The following is a 20783-nucleotide window of genomic DNA, read 5'->3' on the forward strand; positions in this document are numbered from 1 at the left end:
CTGGGTGGATGGGTCAGCGGGGAAAGGGGATAAAGGGGAAATATGGGAATTGGGGATGGGAGACGAGGGTATGGCGGGAAGGGAAGGAGCAAGGTGGAACATGTGTGTGCACCTGGGTGGGGGTGAGGGCAACAGAAACAAGAGGTGGTGGTTATGGGGCGAGAGAATTACTTGACATTGGAAGTCAACGTTGATATTGTTGGGTTGTAAGCTACCCAAGTGCAAAATGTGCTGCTGTTCTTCCAGTTCGCAGTGGTTTCATTCTGGCAACGGTGACCGAGCACAGAACGGCCGCTCTGGGAATGGGAAGGAGAGTTACAAATGGTTCACAGTCGGGAGATCCAGCAGGGCTTGGTGCAAGAGTGTGGCGATACGATGCCACATCCATCCACCCCCGCCCTGGTGAACCTGACCCGCAGAGTTCCTCCAGCAGTTTGTTTCTACCCCACTGTTGGCATCGATCTCTTTTATCTGTCCAGCTGGTGACTGCATGCAAACTGGGGCAGAGTTCTTGTATCGGACAAGAGATGAAGAAAAGTCACCTGATTGATATTGCTTCAAATTGCAAAACAAGATAGCAAGCAAACAAACTATTTATTGTAACATGGAAAAGACATTTGGACAGGTACATGGATAGGATAGATTTAGAGGGATATGGGCCAAGGGCGGGCGGGCAGGTGGGACTAGCAATCATCGAGAGCAATGGGTGAGAGCACGCACTACATTGGCTCGGCACAACCAGCAGCTTCCAAACAAATCTGTGAAGGGATCTGACACAAAGCAGAGAAGGTCATGAAATCACAACAGGACCTCTTTGCTGCATCGAGGGCAGCCCAGTGTCGCAGCTGGTGGAGCCACCGCCTCACAGCACCAGAGGCCCAGCTTCCATCCTGACTTCAGGTGAGGTCTGTGCAGAGTTTGCTCAATCTCCCTGTGATCACATAGGTTTCCTCGCACATCCTGAGTGTGTGCGGGTTTGTAGTTTCACTGGCCTCTAACGTGCCCCTCGTGTGGAGGGAGTGGATGCGAAGGTGGGATGACATGGAACTAGTGTGAACGGGTGATCGATGGTTGGCAATGGTTACTGAAGGGCCGGTTTCCATCCTTTATCTCTCAACTACATTTGCCATCTGTCTGTCAATTGTGCTTTAATATTGCAAAGTGCTTCACTTTGTGCAAACGTTGGTTATATTTTACATTTGCTTTTAGCCATTTAGTTAGTGAAGATGTGGACATTCCAGACAAGGCTGGCCTTTCTTGTCCACCTCTAACGGTGCCTGAATTGTGGAGGCAATTATACCAACTCCATTGCCGAGTCTAGACGAGACCAGCTGAGCGTGGCAGAGTTCTGTCCCCAGGGGTCATGAAGTGGATTAATTTTTAATAACTCCATAGTTTCATTGCCACCGTTATTGATACTAGCTTTCAATTCCAGATTTAATTTAATTATTGGAATTTAAGTTCCTCTTCAGCTTCCAGGGGATTCGATGTGTTAATGCTCCCTGTACAAGCCCAGTAACACAACAGTTACAATAGACAATAGGTGCAGGAGGAGGCCATTCGGCCCTTCGAGCCAGCACCGCCATTCAATGTGATCATGGCTGATCATTCTCAATCAGTACCCCGTTCCTGCCTTCTCCCCATACCCCCTGACTCCGCTATCCTTAAGAGCTCTATCTAGCTCTCTCTTGAATGCATTCATAGAATTGGCCTCCACTGCCTTCTGAGGCAGAGAATTCCACAGATTCACAACTCTCTGACTGAAAAGGTTTTTCCTCATCTCAGTTCTAAATGGCCGACCCCTTATTCTTAAACTGTGGCCCCATGTTCTGGACTCCCCCAACATTGGGAACATGTTTCCTGCCTCTAACGTGTCCAACCCCTTAATAATCGTATACATTTCGATAAGATCTCCTCTCATCCTTCTAAATTCCAGCGTATACAAGCCTAGTCGCTCCAGTCTTTCAACATATGACAGTCCCGCCATTCTGGGAATTAACCTAGTAAACCTACGCTGCACGCCCTCAATAGCAATAGTTAAAAACAACATGGGAATAGTAATGACCGTGTTAAGGCATTCGAGATGAGCTGTCGGCATCCTTTCTAAATACAGGGCAGCTTTATCCTGGGACTGCAAATCTGCCTGACACTCAGGCGGTATGGTGGCGCAGCGGTAGAGTTGCTGCCTTACAGCGAATGCAGCGCTGGAGACCCGGGTTCGATCCTGACTACGGGCGCTGTCTGTACGGAGTTTGTACGTTCTCCCCGTGACCTACGTGGGTTTTCACCGAGATCTTCGGTTTTCTCCCACACTCCAAAGACGTGCAGGTATGTAGGTTAATTGGCTTGGTAAATGTAAAAATTGTTCCAAGTGGGTATAGGATAGTGTTAATGTGCGGGGATCGCTGGTCGGCGCGGACCCAGTGGGCTGAAAGGGCCTGTTTCCGCACTGTATCTCTAAACTAAACTCATTATGTCTGAAGATTCCCGTCCCGAAACGTCGCCTGTCCGTTTTCTCCAGAGATGCTGCCTGACCTGCTGAAATACTCCAGCATTTAGTGTCGATGTTCATTGCGTCTTTTACAGTCCAAACGGCAATGATGCAAATCTCACAATATCTCTCCTGCTTCAGCGAACATTGCCAATGTGATTTACACCCCTGCGATGCAGGAAAGGCACAATTGTAGACAACAATGTCCTGCATCGCTAATGATCTCAGACTCCTAATTACCGGTTAAGTGACTGCCATTGGCCCAGGGAGGTGCGTGTTTAGAAAAAAATATTTTTGCAAAAAACTTTCACTGCTGAAGTTAATTCCATAAACATGAGGTTGGGGTCCGAGACTCCTGCTGTGTCAGGCCCCTCGATAACACAGCCTCTGGGTACCACGTCAACACTGATCCACAGCACATGTTCCCCTCACAGAATCACTACCCCACAAAACAAAGATGTTCTCTTATCCAATACAAACTTTCTCAAAGTCTACACTACCATGTGTTAACTTAACTTAAATAAATGTACCAAAAGTGAATTACAATCCCCTGGCAACAAGAATCACACTAAGTAACGGCACAGAAACACAACTGTCCAGAAAACGACAATTCACACACTGGGTTGCCTGAAGGGGGAGACTGAAGTAGGGTCTCGGCCCAGAATGTTCATGGCCTGTCCATGTTCTCAGACTGGCTGAGTTACTCCAGCACTTTGTGTCCTTTTGTGTATGAACCAGCATCTGCAGTTCTTTGTTTTCCCATTCAGCAATAACTGGATTGTAAAATCTCTGCGCCCCCCCCCCCCCTCCCTCCCCCCCTCCTTATGCATAATTTAATAACCAGGCCCAGAATCGGCAGATAATTCCTTAATTCTAAATTTAATTGCCCATTTGGTGACCATGCTTGCCCCTGCTGAGGCTGTTAGTCTCTGTGCTCCTTCCTCCCTCCCACTACATCTATAAGGTGCTCATTAAAGCAGGTTTATGATCATCGGTCCTACAGTCTCCCTTGTAGGACCAGCGATCTCATGGTTTGGTTTCATATCTGCACTGACCAGGTTCTTGAGATATTTTGGCTGTTTCAAGCACTGCAGAATTGGATGCAGTTGGTGTTGAAGAACCACATTCTCTTGGTATTTCAGACGCAGTCACTGATTGTCAGTTGGTTGAACAAACCGATCCATTGTAAAACAAATAGGCCGAGCGAGGCCACACACACACACTGGAAGTACAGCACTGCGCATCCTGTTTGGATAGCCTGCGACCCAATGGCACGAACTCTGAATTCACCAATTTTGAATAACAGCAGCCTTGCCCAACTTTCATTCCCGTTCCCTCCCTCCCACACCAGTGCACACGCATTTCTCTCACCATCCTAATCACTCCGCTCCTTTCTCCCCCTCCATATTCTCATCTCCCATCCCCAAGTCCCATATTTCACATTGGTTCCCTCTCTTTCCCCTCCTGTCCCATTCCACCCATATCCCACCCTCTAGATTTATCATTTTAATCATCCCCTTTCTTTAGTTTAGTTTAGAGATACAGTGCGGAAACAGGCCCTTCAGCCCACCGAGTCCCCACCGACATAAACACTATCCTACACACACTAGGGACAATTTACACTTGTACCATACCAATTAACCTACAAACCTGTGTGTCTTTTTGAGTGTGGGAAGAAACCGAAGATCTCGGAGAAAACCCACGCAGGTCACGGGGAGAACGTACAAACTCTGTACAGACAGCATCCGAGGTCAGGATCGAACCCAGGTCTCCGGCGTTGCAAGCGCTGTAAGGCAGCAACTCTACCGCCCTCCATTTGACTCCATTATCTGACTCCATTTTGTCTCCCTTTCACCTCCAGCTTTTGTCACTTACTCCACCCATCTGCCAATCACCCCCTCCTCTCAGCTCTATCCACCTATCACTTGCCTGACCTTGCCCCGTCTCACGCCTATTCCACCTGAACCAGAATCCGCTTCAACAGATGCTGCCTGGCTCACTGAGTTCCTCCAGCATTTTGTTTCTTGGCCAAGTTGAAAGTTCAGAGTTCAGGACATCACCATTTTCCTGCTCAGCATTTCAGTTAATGGATCTGAAGATTCTACATCTTTGGTGATTTTCCAGTCACAACCCTGCCATTGCTAAGGCACATCACTAAGAGTAAATGTTGTTAAATCGCAAAATATAAATATACCACTGTCATCTCATTCTGAATACCTTGGCTTTTGGTATAAAGCCTCTCGGTGCTTACTTAGAACAGGCCGAAGGTGAGAAAGACAAGACCTCAATGTGAGATAATAATAACCTGAAACAATAAGAATAACCTGAGGGGCAATTTTTCTCCCCAAACAGTAGGTGGTAAATAAATGGAATGAGTAGCCAAAGAAAATAGTTGTGGGATTTACATTTACAACTTTTGGGGGACGTTGGATAAATACATGGATATGAAAGATTTAGAGAGAGATATAGGTCAATGTGTGCAAATGGGACTAGTGTAGATGGGGCATCTTGGTCAGCACGGATGGGTGCAGATTACAGCGATTAGTTGAGTAACTGTTTCTCTCCACAAAGTTATGTATGTAAGCTCCATCAAACCTGCCCCATTCTGGCTCAGTGCCAGTCTGTTCAACAGTCTGTTGATCCAAACTCAGTCACACGTCACCGGCCTGTTGATTCAAGCCCACCTGATGTACCTCTCTGGTTGGATAAAACCCAGCTCCACGTTGACATTCTGGATCATTCTGGAACATGACTTGCCTTTAGGGCGGCACGGTGGCGCAACGGTAGAGTTGCTGCCTTACAGCGCCAAAGACCCGGGTTCCATCCTGACTACAGGTGCTGCCTGCACAGTGTTTGCATGTTCTCCCCGTAACCTGCGTGGGCTTTCTCCAGGTGCTCCGGTTTCCTCCCACACTGCCCAAAGACGTACAGGTTTGTAGATTAATTGGATTTGGTAAAATTGTAAATTGTTGTGTGCGCATGTGCGTGCATGCAGCACAGTGTTAATGTCTGGGAATCGCTGGTTGGAACGGACTCGGTGGGTCGAAGGACCTGTTTCCACGCTGTATCTCTAAAGTAAACTAAACTACTAGATCAAACCCAGCACCCAACCTAATCATCCACTCTGAGCAGAGCTGAAAAACTCCAAGGTATTTCACAGGAGTTTCATCAAACAAAGTAAATTTGGTACTGAGCCAAATAAGATTTGTGGATAGATGATAAAGGCTTGGACTCTGAGGGAACATTGAATAGAGATATGCAGTTGAGCAGATTCTGATTGAGGACCAGAGTCTCGGCTCCGATTGCTAACGGCAGTGCCACCAGTGGCAGTAGTTCAAATCTGGGATGCTCAGGAGACCAGAACGGACATGTACAGACATCAATGAGTTCTAGTGCTCAAAGAGATTACACAGAATTATGGAGGAGCCTTGAACTGTAAAATCATACTGTTGTTTACCTGGGAGCCAGTATAATTATCAAGCACTGGGTAAACAGGAATTAGTGAGAAGTCGAGTTTTCAATGATGTCAGAGAGTATGAGAGAAACCTGGGTACGGAGTTTATTGCAAAAGCCTAGATGAGAGGTAACAATTAACTTTGGTCTTTGGCCTTCCCAATAGTTCATCGGAGGAACTGTTTCCCACCCAGTCTGAACAGCTGAACAAAGAGTCCGACAAAGAATCCGACTTAATACAGCTCATGAGCGAGCAAACTACGTGGTGTTGGGGTCACTGCATGACATCCAATGCAATCCCGGTATCGCCCGCATTTAACCAGGACATGGCCTCTTCTATCACATTTAACTCCCCCCACCCCACAACCCCTTGATTATAGCCACTTCTGATACAAATGTGAAATAGCAATTACACATCCAGGAAATCAGGATTTTCAGGTTAAGATGGAAGAAGTGCAGAGAAGATTGACGTGGATGTTGCCAGGACCTGAGGGCCTGCCTAAGCTGCAGGGAGAGGCTGGGACTTTATTCCAGGAGGATGAGGGGTGGACTTACAGAGGTGTATAAGATCACGAGAGGAATTGATAGGGTAGGTGCAGTCTTTTACCCAGAGTAGGGGAGTCAAGAACCAAAGGACATAAGTTTAAGGTGAAGGGGTAGATGTAATAGGGACCCGAGGGACAACGTTTTTTTGACACACAGAGCTTCCAGAGGAGATAGTTGAGGCAGATACAATCACAACTTTAATAAAACATTTGGATAGGTACATGGATAGGATAGGTTTGGAAGGATGTGGGCCCCACGCAGGCAGGTGGGACGTACAGATGGGGCTTGTTAGTTGGCATGGGCAAGTTAGGCCAAAGGGCCTGTTTCCACACTGTATGACTATAATCTGAAATCAACCTCACATCTACACAACAGCAAACGCATATGTAATTTTACTGAAGTGTTGCTCTTTAAATGTTCTTTTCTTTGTAAACAATGAAGTTTTTGATTTCCAGAGCAAGGTTGCTCACTGCAGCTCTCTCTCCTGATGCAAGCTTCCCTTTGCTTCACATCCCTTCCGAGTGTGTCAGCCACAGAGCAATAAAAGAAACCGATTGTCTGCATTATTCATTTTATACGATAATCCTTAATTACTGATGTTTTCCAACCACAGCTCCAGATTACAATGCAGTTTTCCCCCCGTTGCCTGGCAACCCTGGTGGTGCTGATTCCATCCTGACTTTGGACAAAGTGTCCCGATGAGGTCATCTATCTCCTCCACTATTCATCAGCAGGAACTGTAACAGCAGGTGGCTACCGCCGAGACTAAGAATCACCGAGCAGTCAGTTTGTTTAGTTTAGAGTTTAGAGATTTAGTTTAGAGATTTAGTTTAGAGATAGTCGGGCATGCCGGCACGGTGGTGCAGCGGTAAAGTTGCTGCCTTACACCGCCAGAGACCCGGGTTCCATCCTGACTACGGGTGCTATCTGCAGCACCCGACCAGCCTCCCTTCCATTGACTCCATGTACACTTCACGCTGCCTCTGCAAGGCCACCAGCATAATCAAGGACAGGTCATACCCCGGTCACTCCCTCTTCTCCCCTTTCCCATCAGGTAAGTAGTACAGAAGTGTGATAGCACACACCTCCAGTTCAGGGACAGTTTCTTCACAGCTGTTCTCAGGCAACGGATCCATCCTACCACAACCAGAGAGCAGTCCTGAGCTACTGTCTACCTCATCGAAGACCCTCGGACTACCTTTGATCGGTCTTTATCTTGCACTAAACGTTATTCCCTTTAACCTGTATCTGTAGACTGTGGACGGCTCGACTGTAATCATGTGTCGTCTTTCCACTAACTGGTTAAACACAACAAAAAGCTTTTCACTGTACCTCGGTACACGTGACAATAAACTCAACTAATCTTCTGCCACATGTAAGTAGCCAGGGTGAATTAGCACGGCAAACCCACATTCACTACGAGGCCGTCTAATTTACATCAATGATCAGGATTAGGACTAGAGGTCATAGCCTCACACTTAAAGGGCGTTCTTTTAGAAAGGAGATGGGGAGGAATTTCTTTAGTCAGAGGGTGGTGAATCTGTGGAAATCTTTGCAACAGAAGGCTGTGGAGGACAAGTCAGTGGATATATTTAAGGCAGAGATAGATAGATTCTTGATTAGTACGGGTGTCAGAGGTTATGGGGAGAAGGCAGGAGAATGGGGTTGGGAGGGAGAGATAGATCAGCCATGATTAAATGGCGGAGTAGACTTGATGGGCCGAATGGCCCAATTCTGCTCCTATCACTTATAATCAGGTGTCTGGGAAGGAACGGACAATTTTAAATGCACATTTCCTTGCAGGTACATTTTTACTGTACTCGAAGATGACTGAAAATAAGCACCTTTGTCGGGTCACTGAAGATTATGTTCACCAGTTGGTGAAGAAACCTAAGTAAGGCCAAATGAATTTGCACAAAACAGTAGACCAGATTCAAAGCACAATGACTGCACTGTTGCACAGAAAGGAAGGTGTAAAAGTGCGAAAAATAAACAGGAAATAATTTGTTGCTTCTCCGACCTGCCTGATTGGCAGTCAGCGTTCCATTAGCGAGCTGCCTGCTCAATGAGATGCTGGCTGCTGCTGCTGCTGGCCAGACAAGCCACCGATCCTTCTCTCCACTGCTGCTCTTTGCACAAACACAAAGCCCTCATTCAATGCCGCAATCTCAGCCCGCTCAAAACTGATACTGTTCAGTGAAGTCAAATCCAGGACAGCATGCATCCGACTGTGGAAGAGACAGAGACCTCCTGCACACTTACGTCAGCAACAGAGGATTCAATCCCAGGACACAATAATAGCTGCATTACAGTGAAAGGCTATTAGTTCATAATCCTGCATTCAGTGCAGTAATTACTAATCACTTGAACCGAGCGAGAGTAAATACATTCGCTGCACAAGCAAAGATAGTCCATTACTTAAATGACATTAATTTAGAAACATTCACACTGTACCCTGCCTCATCATTATCTCACCGAGCTATTACGTACGACACAGCCTGAAAGCATTACACAGACACTCCTTTAAGGCTGTGTGAAGTGTCGCAGTTAGATGAGACAATGATTGCATAACATCATGGTGTATTCTTGCAGAGGACAAGAAGGGGACGAAGGCAAGGAGATATCAACTCAGCAGATCGACATAAAGCAGATGGACATCTTTAAAAACGCAACCAGTTTTGTCAGGTCGTGACCCACCTTTCATTTTGACGTGGAATTCTCCTAATTGGTTTTCCAAGTCACTCTCCATCGTACACATACTCTGAATGAAAGAAAAGAAAACCTTTAGGACCAATCTGCACATGTTCATTTCTGAAGATAAAGCAGAGATAGTACTTAAGATGTCACAACACTGAAGGAGAATTTTTACAGAAACAAAGACCATTCCAGCTGCTTTGATACATGCGGGTGTCAGAGGTCATGGGGAGAAGGCGGGAGAATGGGGATAGGATGGAGAGATAGATCAGCCTTGAGTGAATGGCAGAGTAGACTCGACGGGCCGAATGGCCTAATTCTGCTCCTATCACATGACCTTGTGCATGCCGAGGTTCACTACAAGTGGTAACTCTTGCTCAGTCACTCAGCACTCTGGTTACAAATCAGTTAAGCACATACACAGTGAAGGTCTCTGTGGGAAAGGGCAGTTTGGAAGCAGAGGGGTAATTGTGTTTCCCAACCTAATCATCCCCCCCCCCCCCCAGCAGAGAGGCAGGAGTGAGTGGGCGCCTGATGACAGACACTAGTATATTGAGCCCATTGCTCAGAACAACAGACACATGGGATGTCTCTGTCTTTCCTCACCATCGGGCAACATTAATACAGTGCTGTGGCACTGAGATAAGGCCAGGCTCCAGAATACAATGACACCAGCCTCCGCTCTGTGGCACGACTCTCTAACTCAGAACACAATCAAGCTGATAATCGGACAGTGTGGAGCATTGTACTATTAAAGCCGGAATCTTTCAGGCAGCAAGCGCAACTCTGACGACCAGTTAAGGGAGGGATTGTGAGACCAGGCTCTGTACTGAAAGAGAGAGCAGGCGAGATCTCCCAAAGACCTGGCCTAAATGAATACCTAAACATTTCATTAGTTTCAAGTGATTTGCTGTAAGCAATTTTCCATCATGCTTCCGACATTACAACAGTGATACTTCAAAAATAATTTGTATGGACCATTCTGAAAATAAAATACTTTATAATGCAGTTTTTTGACAAATGCATAGAAGCTCCACAAATGATTCAGACCACACCCATTAAATTTGTATTGCTAATACACAATGCAAAGCCAGAAAAGATAAAAAGAAATAATCCCTCATCTTGATGGAAGAGAAAAGAAATAATCCCTCATGACAAAAAGATAACAAAATAACAAAAATAAATAATCCCTCATCGTGCGGTGCAGGCTCGAAGGGCCAAATGGCCTCCTCCTGCACCTATTTCTATGTTTAATTGATTAATGAATGGGATGGTACGGCGGTAGAGTTGCTGTCTTTCATCGCCTGAAACCTGGATTCGATCCTGACTACGGGTGCTGTCTGTACAGAGTTTGTACGTTCTCCCCATGACCTGCGTGGGTTTTCTCCGGGAAGCTCCAGTTTCCTGCCACACTCCAAATATGTACAGATTTGTAGGCTAATTGGCTTGGTATAAATGTAAAGTGTCCCTGTTGTGTAAAGACAGTGTTACTGTGCGGGGATCGCTGGTCGGCACAGACTTGGTGGACTGAACGGCCTGTTTCTGCGCTGTAACTCTAAACTAAAAGTACCAAAGTGCAAACAAGAAAGAACACCCAGATGATTTCATGAATGTGGATCATCAGAGGTCAAATTAAATTCAGGAAACAAATCTAGATTAGAAACAATTTCCATTTCTACAGTACAGGCTGAATGAACAAGTCTCGTGTTTTGCGTTAGCGGTTTCTAGACTTTAGTGGAATCTGGGACCGTCCAGATCAAGATAAATATACTCAATGTTTTACTCAGTGCATGAAGGAATCTTTAACAAATTACTATCGTACTTGCGTTCCCAAGATCCAGTACAGGGTTGGGAATGGGAATCCTTTAGTTACTTAATAACATTCCTCCGGTTCGTGGATTTACCTCGGTGTATTCTTTGTAGCCCTTGTTAGCTTCAGCCAAGCTCTCCTTTGCCTCTTTGCTGGTTTGCGATGTGGTGTAGGCCCGCACCATGTTGTTGGCACCATCCCGTAACCTCCGTTGAATGCAGTAAGATTCATACAGTTCATCAATCTGCAAGTTAAAATAAATCATCAGAATGCCAGTGCGACAAGATCAGACCATATTAGGCAGATACCGTACAGCTAACGGTGCCAACTTCCTCTCTCCCAAATACGGGACAAGGTGACGTCACCCCCCCGCGCCCCACATGACCACACTCCTCACCCTGCCAGCGGCCACGTGCTCCCGCTCCAACAATGGCGGTTGTCCAGGCCGGGGGGCAGGTTGTGTAGGAAAAAAACTGCAGATGCCGGTTCAAATCGAAGATACGCACAAAATGCAGAAGAAACTCTTGGGTTGGTACGCAACCTCCGTTAGGCGGCGCCGGGGTCTCCGGGCCTACAGTGTTCGGGCCTACAGCGCAGTCCGGGCCTAATACAGAACAAGGGCAGTCCCGTACGGGACAAGCCAATTTAGCCCAAAAACGGGATGTCCAGGCTAATACGGGACAGTTGGCAACCCTATGTACTGTGTAGGCACAGGTAGTTGAGATGGCAGATGAGGGGTCAGAACTGGAGACAGAATGAATTACTAAATCTCAATACTTCAGAAGATTCATAGCTGAAGCATTCCATTGACAATTACCAGCTCGCCACATCAAGCAGAGAAGATAGTATAGGATGAGATTCACACTAAATGCAGGAGTAACTCAGTTGGACAGGCAGGACACCCTGGAGAGAAGGAATGGGTGACGTTTCGGATCAAGACCCTTCTGCAGTCTGAAGAATGGTCTCGACCCGAAAGTCACCCATTCCTTCTCTCCAGGGATGCTGCCTGTCCCGCTGAGTTACTCCAGCATTTTGTGTCTATATTCAGTGTAAACCAGTGTCTGCAGTTCCTTCTGACACATAGGATGCGGTTCATCCCTCTGCAAAGAGATGTGACAGACTGTGGTATCTATATTCATAAGGACATTTCAAACATTCACCTAAATTCACCATCTTTTTTTTGCTGTGATATTTAATTTTAAACATCTGCCTTTTTAAGTTGCTGCATTGGTCCATTTTGATATTTTCTGCGAAGAAATGTTTGGCTGAGAACGCTGGCTGTGTGAGGGATAAAACTGACATGGACTTAGATGGTGCGTTTCCACGTTCCAACTTGTAAATATTTCTATTTCTGCACTTGGGCTCAGTTTGAAAGGCACAGAGCCACACATTCCCATAGGAGCCAGATTGAAGGGGTTTAAAATTGCAGTGCCAAAAAGTGTCCAGAAAGAAAAAAAACTAGCAATAGGAAGTCAGGAAGACATTAGGTAGTGCTCTGAATGCTGACCATAGACAATAGGTGCAGGAGTAGGCCATTCGGCCCTTCGAGCCAGCACCGCCATTCAATGTGATCATGGCTGATCATTCTCAATCAGTACCCCGTTCCTGCCTTCTCCCCATACCTCCTGACTCCACTATCCTTAAGAGCTCTATCTAGCTCTCAATTTAAAGCATTCAGAGAACTGGCCTCCACTGCCTTCTGAGGCAGAGAATTCCACAGATTCACAACTCTGACTGAAAAGGTTTTTCCTCATCTGCGTTCTAAATGGCCTACCCCTTATTCTTAAACCGTCCCTTAACGGTCCGTTGCTTTGTTCACTGCCCAACTCCAGCATTATGTAACACAATAGACTGCAGATACTGGGATCTTGAGCAAAGAAACAAACCGCTGGAGGAACGCTGAGTTTTCAGCAGACCTGCTGTTTGCTTTGAGTATTATTTAATGGTGACCTGTACAGCCACATCATTAGCTCATGATAACATTAGTTTAATTTAGAGATACAGCACAGAAACAGGCCCTTCGGCCCACCGAGTCCACCCCAACCAGCGGTCCCTGCACACTAACGCTATCCTACACATACACACTAGGGAGAATTTACGATACAGACAGCACCCATAGTCAGGATCGAACCCGGATCTCTGGCGCTGTAAGGCAGCAACTCTACAGCTGCGCCACCGAGCCGACATATTTATTTCAGAACTGCTTCACTTAAAGGATAACTGCATACCCTATGACTGATAAAAATAATTCCTCCAAAATAACTGAATACTACCTTCCTTACACAATACCTTCAAGCCTCATGTTCAAAGCACATCATTCCTTTATGCTTTTGAATCCTTCGTGATAAAAGTTTTGAGATAACCTCCCAGCGTTCAAGATCGTGTGACACGCTGCATCTGGGGATAAGTGGATGGTGCTTAGCTACAGATCACAGTGGCTCTTTATATGCAGTTAATGTGTAATCAGTGCAGAATGGTGGGGCCACCTGGGCTCTCTCCTGCTGTTGAAAGTGCAGCTTAGACTCAAATCATCGAGCGCACTGCGACATCACCCATTAGTCACTGTAGTGGGAAGCTGCCTCTCCAGCACAATGCACATACAGTCATGGGGTCAGATATCCTGAACATACCCCATCCCTGGGATAAGCATTATCTGCTTAAAGAAAGACTCCTTTCATGCGTCTTGAGCACGTGACCAAAATTCTAACCAGTCACTTCAGTGACCGAATATATTCAAATGGATGATGTAAAGAACCTCGTATTTTGCCCACCGATATTTATGGGTTTTCTTAATTAATCCATGAGATTTTTTTTTTTTTTAAACACAAAAACTAAGCCAAGTACACAAAATAGGAATGTGATATATTCACAGATCAAGGAATCCCAGCTGTTGGAATTTGCTCAACACGGTATTTTAAGCAATGACATAATAATGAGTAACTGAGTCAAAGCAGGAAGACTGAATAAACTCCGAGATTGTTGCAATGCCAGCGTGGAATTAATAAGCAATACAAAACGTTGTCATTCCAGACCTTTGATGCAGATTAAGAGTAAATCATTTGGAAATTTATTTAGCTGCTTTTTCCAGTTAAAATTATTTGAGATTGTAGCCACAAACACGTTAGTCATCTTCCAAATGTCTCAATTTTGCATGCATCAGGTAATTTGCATAGATCTATAATGCAGCAGAGAATTAAAGATCAGAACCAGACACCCTCTCCAATCACTTCCTCCAAGCAGCAAACATATCCAGATCCACCACCGATTTTCCGGCATCCTTGGTTCCAGAGCCTTTCTGGATTATCCGTTTTGCCGGACCATCAGAGGTCATGGTCTCGGAGAGGAGTCCAACGGTACGGGAACGGTCTGCCTAGGCCACCGAAGGATGGAGATACCGACCCGCAAAGTCGGCGATGGGAACGGATCTACCGGCGCCGGCCAGACTGGAGCTCCAGAGCCCTGGCCACAGGCGGCAACTTCCACCCACCGATCGACCACGCAAGTCCCCATGAGGTCGGGATCGGCCGCCTCACCCGGCCTAGGCGCTACATTTTCGGGGGGACTGTCCAAATTAAAGAAGGTGTTGGAAAAAATCGGTGGTAGACCTCTAGTTGTAGAAGAAATCACAACTAGTGTACAGGTCATAGCAAAGCTATGAACTTAGGAAATAATTTTTCGGAATGGCGGGACTGTCATATGTTGAAAGACTGGAGCGACTAGGCTTGTATACACTGGAATGTAGAAGGATGAGAGGAGATCTTATCGAAACGTATAAGATTATTAAGGGGTTGGACATGTTAGAGGCAGGAAACATGTTCCCAATGTTGGGGGAGTCCAGAACAAGGGGCCGCAGTTTAAGAATAAGGGGTAGGCCATTTAGAACTGAGATGAGGAAAAACTTTTTCAGTCAGAGAGTTGTGAATCTGTGGAATTCTCTGCCTCAGAAGGCAGTGGAGGCCAATTCTCTGAATGCATTCAAGAGAGAGCTAGATAGAGCTCTTAAGGATAGCGGAGTCAGGGGGTATGGGGAGAAGGCAGGAACGGGGTACTGATTGAGAATGATCAGCCATGATCACATTGAATGGCAGTGCTGGCTCGAAGGGCCGATTGGCCTCCTCCTGCACCTATTGTCTATTAAAGGGGGTAAAATAGTAAGAATGATTGACATGGAAATTTGGACACATAACGCACTTGTTTTTCCCATGCACGAATCAATATTTTTAAAATTTTGATTAATTGCGACTGCTTTCAGGTTAAGTTGGGCCACGATGGAAATTCCATCAGACACTTTGAGACATGAATATAACGTGATATTTGACACGGTTTGCATGCTTGCACATCAAATGATGTCAATTCCCATGACAAGGTAACTCGTACACACTGTTCTATAATGCTGCTGCTCGAGTCCTCACTCAGACCAGGAAAGTGGATCACATCACTCCAGTTCCAAGGACTTTACACTGGCTTCCAGTCTGTCAAAGAATTGATTTCAAAATACTCCTGTTGGTTTACAAAGTTGGTTCACTGTTGGTTTACAAAGTTGGTTCACTGTTGGTTTACAAAGCACTGAATGGTTCAGGGCCAACATACATTTCTGATCTTCTGCTACACTATAAACCATCCAGACCTCTCGGGCCGTCTGGGACACGTCTGCTCTCTGTCCCCAGTCAGAACTAAACATGGAGAAGCAGCGTTTAGTTTTTATGCACCACATATATGGAACAAACTCCCAGAAAACTGTAGGTCTGCTGCAATCTCTCAGTTCTTTTAAATCGTGGCTGAAGACTTTTCTATTTAACACTGCCTTCTATTAAATCAAATTATTATTCATTTCTTACACTGCATTGTAACTTTTATTCTTGTATTTTAAACCTGTCTTATTCTATTTTAGCTTGCTTTTATTTTCTATTCTCTTTAATGACTGTTTTTAATTGCTCGTTAATGTTTTATGTAAAGCACTTTTGAATTGTCTTGTTGCTGAAATGTGCGATATAAATAAGCTTGCCTTGCCTTGTATAATGGGACACTTTCAGAACCAACACATTTTAATCGTAGAAACAAGGAAATGCAGATAGATATAGCGCTGGAGTAACTCAGCGGGGCAGGCAGCATCTCTGGAAAGAAGGAATGGGTGGCGTTTTGGGTCGAGACCCTTCTTCAGACTGAGAGTCGGGGGAAAGGGAAACGAGAAAACAATGAAATGGAAAGGAACTGCAGATGCTGATTTATACCAACTGCACCAATACTTCAAAGTCCCTTTGCACCGTTGATTTCTGAACCTTCTCCCCATTTAGAAAGTCCAGGCCTTTATTCCATCTCCCAGTTTGCATGACCATACACATTGCTACCCTGTATTCCATTTGTAAAAATCAAGGGTGAGGTAGTTAATTGTAATATGACAATGAAATTCTGAGTTGCAGCAGCATAACAAACCTTACACACAATACACGTGGATAATATAAAATAAACAAAAATTCAATAAAAGTAATAACCCCAATACTTGTGCAAAAAGAAAACCCAAAATCCTTGGTGGAACCAAAGACAGCCCACAGTTAATAGTTGTGGTTAGTGTTGTGTCGTGTTCAAGAGCATGATGGTTGTTGGGAAGAAGCTATTGGTCACAAAAAGTTTAGTTAAGTTTAGTGATACAGCGTGGAAACAGGCCATTCGGCCCGCTGAGTCCGGGCTGACCATCGATCACCTGTACACTAGTTCTGCCCTCCACACGAGGGACTATTTACAGAAGCCAATTCACCTACAAAACTGCTCGTCTCTGGCTTGTGGGGGGAGACTGGAGCACCCGGGGAAAAGCCAAGAGGTCACAGGGAAGAATGCAAACTCAGTGTAGACAGCAACCATAGTCAGGATGGAACCCGGGTGTCTGGCGCTGTCAAGCAGCAACTTTTTGCTCTGCCACCTCATAGGGCTACAGTAAAAATTATAAATGATCCCTTGTGTGTAGGATAGTGTTAGTGTACTGGGAGATGGCTGGTAAGCGCGGACTCGGTGGGCCGAAGGGCCTGTTTCTGCACTGTATCTCTAAACTAAGCTAAGCAGTATTTTTAAAAATACATAAGCAGTTGAATAGCAAGCCCTTACAGAAAAGCTAGTGATTCTGGGCTCATCAGGAAATCTGTATATGCTTAAAGCAACTGTCTAAAGACTTACTCAAATACTGTGTTGAACATCAGACAGTTGCAAATGGTTTGACATGTGTTAAATGGTCTTTGGTTTGGAAGAGTTTAGATCTCCGGCTGCAAACTATTAAATCTGTAACCATCCACTTCAAGGGTCAACTGCAGGTCACTGTTGAACGGCAGTGGTTCAAGTGCAGGATTCACCTTTCCCTCTCCCCTCCCTCATAAGGTCATAAGTGATAGGAGAAGAATTAGGCCATTCGGCCCATCAAGTCTCCTCCGCCATTCAATCACGGCTGATCTATCCTTTCCCCCTAACCCCATTCTCCTTACCCACTCCCCTCAATTATCCATGGATGGATTATCCTTCATGCAAAATCTTTATTTCTCAATTAAACACGTTTGAGAATTATGAAATAGCACCTTGAACATCTTCTGCTTACCTGCTGTCTTAACCCTCAATGAGATGCTACCTGACCCACTGAACTACTCCAGCACTTTGTGGAAATGCTGCCTGACCCACGGAATTTACTCTGGACTCTAGAGATACAGCATGGAAACAGGCCCTTCGGCCCATCGAGTCCACGTCGACCAGCGATCACCCCGTACACATGAGCACTATCCTACACAACAGGAACAATTTACAATTTTTTACAGAAGGCATTTCATCTACAAATTTATACATCTTTGGAGTGTGGGAGGAAACCAGAGCACCCGGAGAAACCCACGCAGTCACAGGAAGAACATACAAACTCCATCATTTTGTCTCAACTTTCAACCATGTTGACAGTCCACTTTGACCTACTCTGGTTCACAACATTGCCATTCTCTTTATTTATGACTCAAGTCCCAAAAGATTCTTAATCTCAAAATGTGTGATACTTCCTCATTATTTTGTCCACTCTGTACTTGCCTGCATACCATCACAGATGGAGACATTTTAAACCCACATGCCAATGAGGAAAACACAGTCCCAAGTCCACAAGATCCAGGAGCAGAATTAGGCCATTCGGCCCATCTAGTCGATTCCACCATTCAGTCATGGCTAATATATCTTTCCCTCTCAACACCATTCTTCTGCCTTTTCCCCATAACCCCCGACACCCTGACTAAATCCACTGGGAAAAATATTGAACGCCTCAACAAAATATTTTCTTCATGCTCTGTGAAATATCAATGTAATGATGATGGCATCTCAACTTCTATTTTAACCAGTGGCTTCCCGTGATGTGCCACACATCACACACTGCTCCTCCAGCTCGTTACCACATCCTGTCGCACGGACTTCACCAATTGTTTCTTCTCGGCATCAGACAACCACACATCGTTATTTGGTCTGCATTCTTGCAGACCTTAACTTATTTTCACAATCCAGCGTTTGATCTTGCCTTCGTGGCCACAATGCCACACACTGCATGCGATCACATAAAACCGACTGCACGTGATCACATGCATGCAATGAATCATCAACTGTACAATGAGAGACAGCACAACACATTTAAATATTAGGTAATTACCACTAGCACATAATTATACCGCAGACATACTGTTAGCAGCACTCTCTGGGAGATTGGATCTATCGCCAAGATGGGAGTGGTATCATCATAAACATGAACAGAAGGAGCACAGGAGGCTGAGTGGTGATCACACAGAGGTGTACAAAACCATGAGGGGAATTGATAAGGCAAAAGCACAGAGGCTTTTACCAAGAGTAGAAGAATCAAGAACCAGAGGACATAGGTTTAATAGACAATAGGTGCAGGAGGAGGCCATTCAGCCCGTCGAGCCAGCACCACCATTCAATGTGATCATGGCTGATCATTCATCATCATCATATATATACAGCCGGAAACAGGCCTTTTCGGCCCTCCAAGTCCGTGCCGCCCAGCGATCCCCGTACATTAACACTATCCTACACCCACTAGGGACAATTTTTACATTTACCCAGCCAATTAACCTACATACCTGTACGTCTTTGGAGTGTGGGAGGAAACCGAAGATCTCGGAGAAAACCCACGCAGGTCACGGGGAGAACGTACAAACTCCTTACAGTGCAGCACCCGTAGTCAGTATCGAACCTGAGTCTCCGGCGCTGCATTCGCTGTAAAGCAGCAACTCTACCGCTGCGCTACCGTGCCGTTCTCAATCAGTACTCCGTTCCTGCCTTCTCCCCATACCCCCTGACTCCGCTATCCTTAAGAGCTCTATCTAGCTCTCTCTTGAATGCATTCAGAGAATTGGCCTCCACTGCCTTCTGAGGCAGAGAATTCCACAGATTTACAACTCTCTGACTGAAAAAGTTTTTTTCTCATCTCTGTTCTAAATGGCCTACCCCTTATTCTTAAACTGTGGCCCCTGTTTCTGGACTCCCCCAACATTGGGAACATGTTTCCTGCCTCTAACGTGTCCAACCCCTTAATAATCTTATATGTTCCGATAAGGTAAGATTTATGGTGAGAGGGGAACTGGAGACAAAATGTTTTCACTCAGAAGGCGGTGAGAAAATGGAATAAGCTACCAGGGAAGGTAGTCGAGGCAGGCATCTTAACAACATACAACATTTAAAAGACACTTGGACAGGTAATGGATGGATAGGAAAGGTTTATTGGGACTTGGACAAATGGGACTAGCTTAGATGAGGCATCATGGTGGCATGATTAAGTTGGACTGAAGGCCCGTTTCTATGCTGTATGACTCTTTGGCACCAAGGGCCAGATGGTACATAGAACACAGAAAAATACGGCTCAGGAACAGGCCCTTCAGCCCACAATGTCTGTGCTGAACATGGTGCAAAGTTAATCTAAACAGCCTGCACGTGGACTATACCCCTCACATATTCATGTGCCTATCTAAAAGCCTCGTGAAGGTCACCATCATATCCACCCCCACACCCCCCCTGACAGTGGGTGTCAGGCAAAACTTGCCTGCACATTTCCTTCAATTTTTTCCTTTTTTACCTTAAAGCTAGATCGGTCTAAAGATCACAGAGCGTTGTTACAAGTTTCAACAGCCGCGACACCACCTGTAACCTCACATGGAGCAGACTCAGACAAGCAGCCTATGGAGGAGAGCATGTGTGGGCAAGCACCTAAACTGGTAGATGCTTTGATGTGCGTTTGATGAAAGCTTGCGTGAGAATACTAGTCAAAACACACACATTACAAGACCACCACAAGATCCGGCTACTCTCACTTTGTGACGTCATCAAGGATTCACGGAAAGGTTTACAGTCATATCAAGATCCCAAGCTGACACGGAAAATCATGGAATCACCTCCACCACAACATTCCACCCTGTCGCACTTTACTCAAGGCAAGACTCTCCGGTAAACACAGAGTGCTGGAGTAACTCAGCGGCTCAGGCAGCATCTCTGGAGAACATGGATAGGTGACATTTCACAGAGTGCTGGAGTAACTCAGCAGGTCAGGCAGCATCTCTGGAGAACATGGATAGGTGACGTTTCGGGTCGGGACCATTTTTCAGACTGTCTGCCTGACTTGCTGAGTTACTCCAGCACTTTGTGTCTATCTTTGGTATAAACCAGCATCTGCAGTTCCTTCTTATTACAAAATTATCAGGTGTGTGTTTCAGGTGCAAAACATACAGTGTGGAGGAGGTACAAGAATGTATTTGCCAGATGTCTTGTCTTGTA

The 20783-nt window shown here is 45.6% G+C and overlaps 1 protein-coding gene across 6 annotated transcripts in view; it reads right to left on the bottom strand.

Annotated features, from left to right (window-relative positions):
• ripor1 (RHO family interacting cell polarization regulator 1) overlaps nucleotides 1-20783 on the bottom strand; it is a 206915-nt gene that overhangs the window by 36871 nt on the left and 149261 nt on the right. For all 6 annotated transcript variants that reach the window (XM_078400348.1, XM_078400347.1, XM_078400349.1 and 3 more), the window contains exons 7-8: nucleotides 11089-11238; nucleotides 9188-9251 (exon numbers count right to left, since the gene is read on the bottom strand). In XM_078400348.1, coding sequence (XP_078256474.1) covers nucleotides 9188-9251; nucleotides 11089-11238 — 214 coding nt within the window. The remainder of the gene's footprint in view (nucleotides 1-9187; nucleotides 9252-11088; nucleotides 11239-20783) is intronic.

Source organism: Rhinoraja longicauda, chromosome 6 (genome assembly GCF_053455715.1).
Source record: "Rhinoraja longicauda isolate Sanriku21f chromosome 6, sRhiLon1.1, whole genome shotgun sequence".
Lineage (NCBI taxonomy): Eukaryota > Metazoa > Chordata > Chondrichthyes > Rajiformes > Arhynchobatidae > Rhinoraja > Rhinoraja longicauda.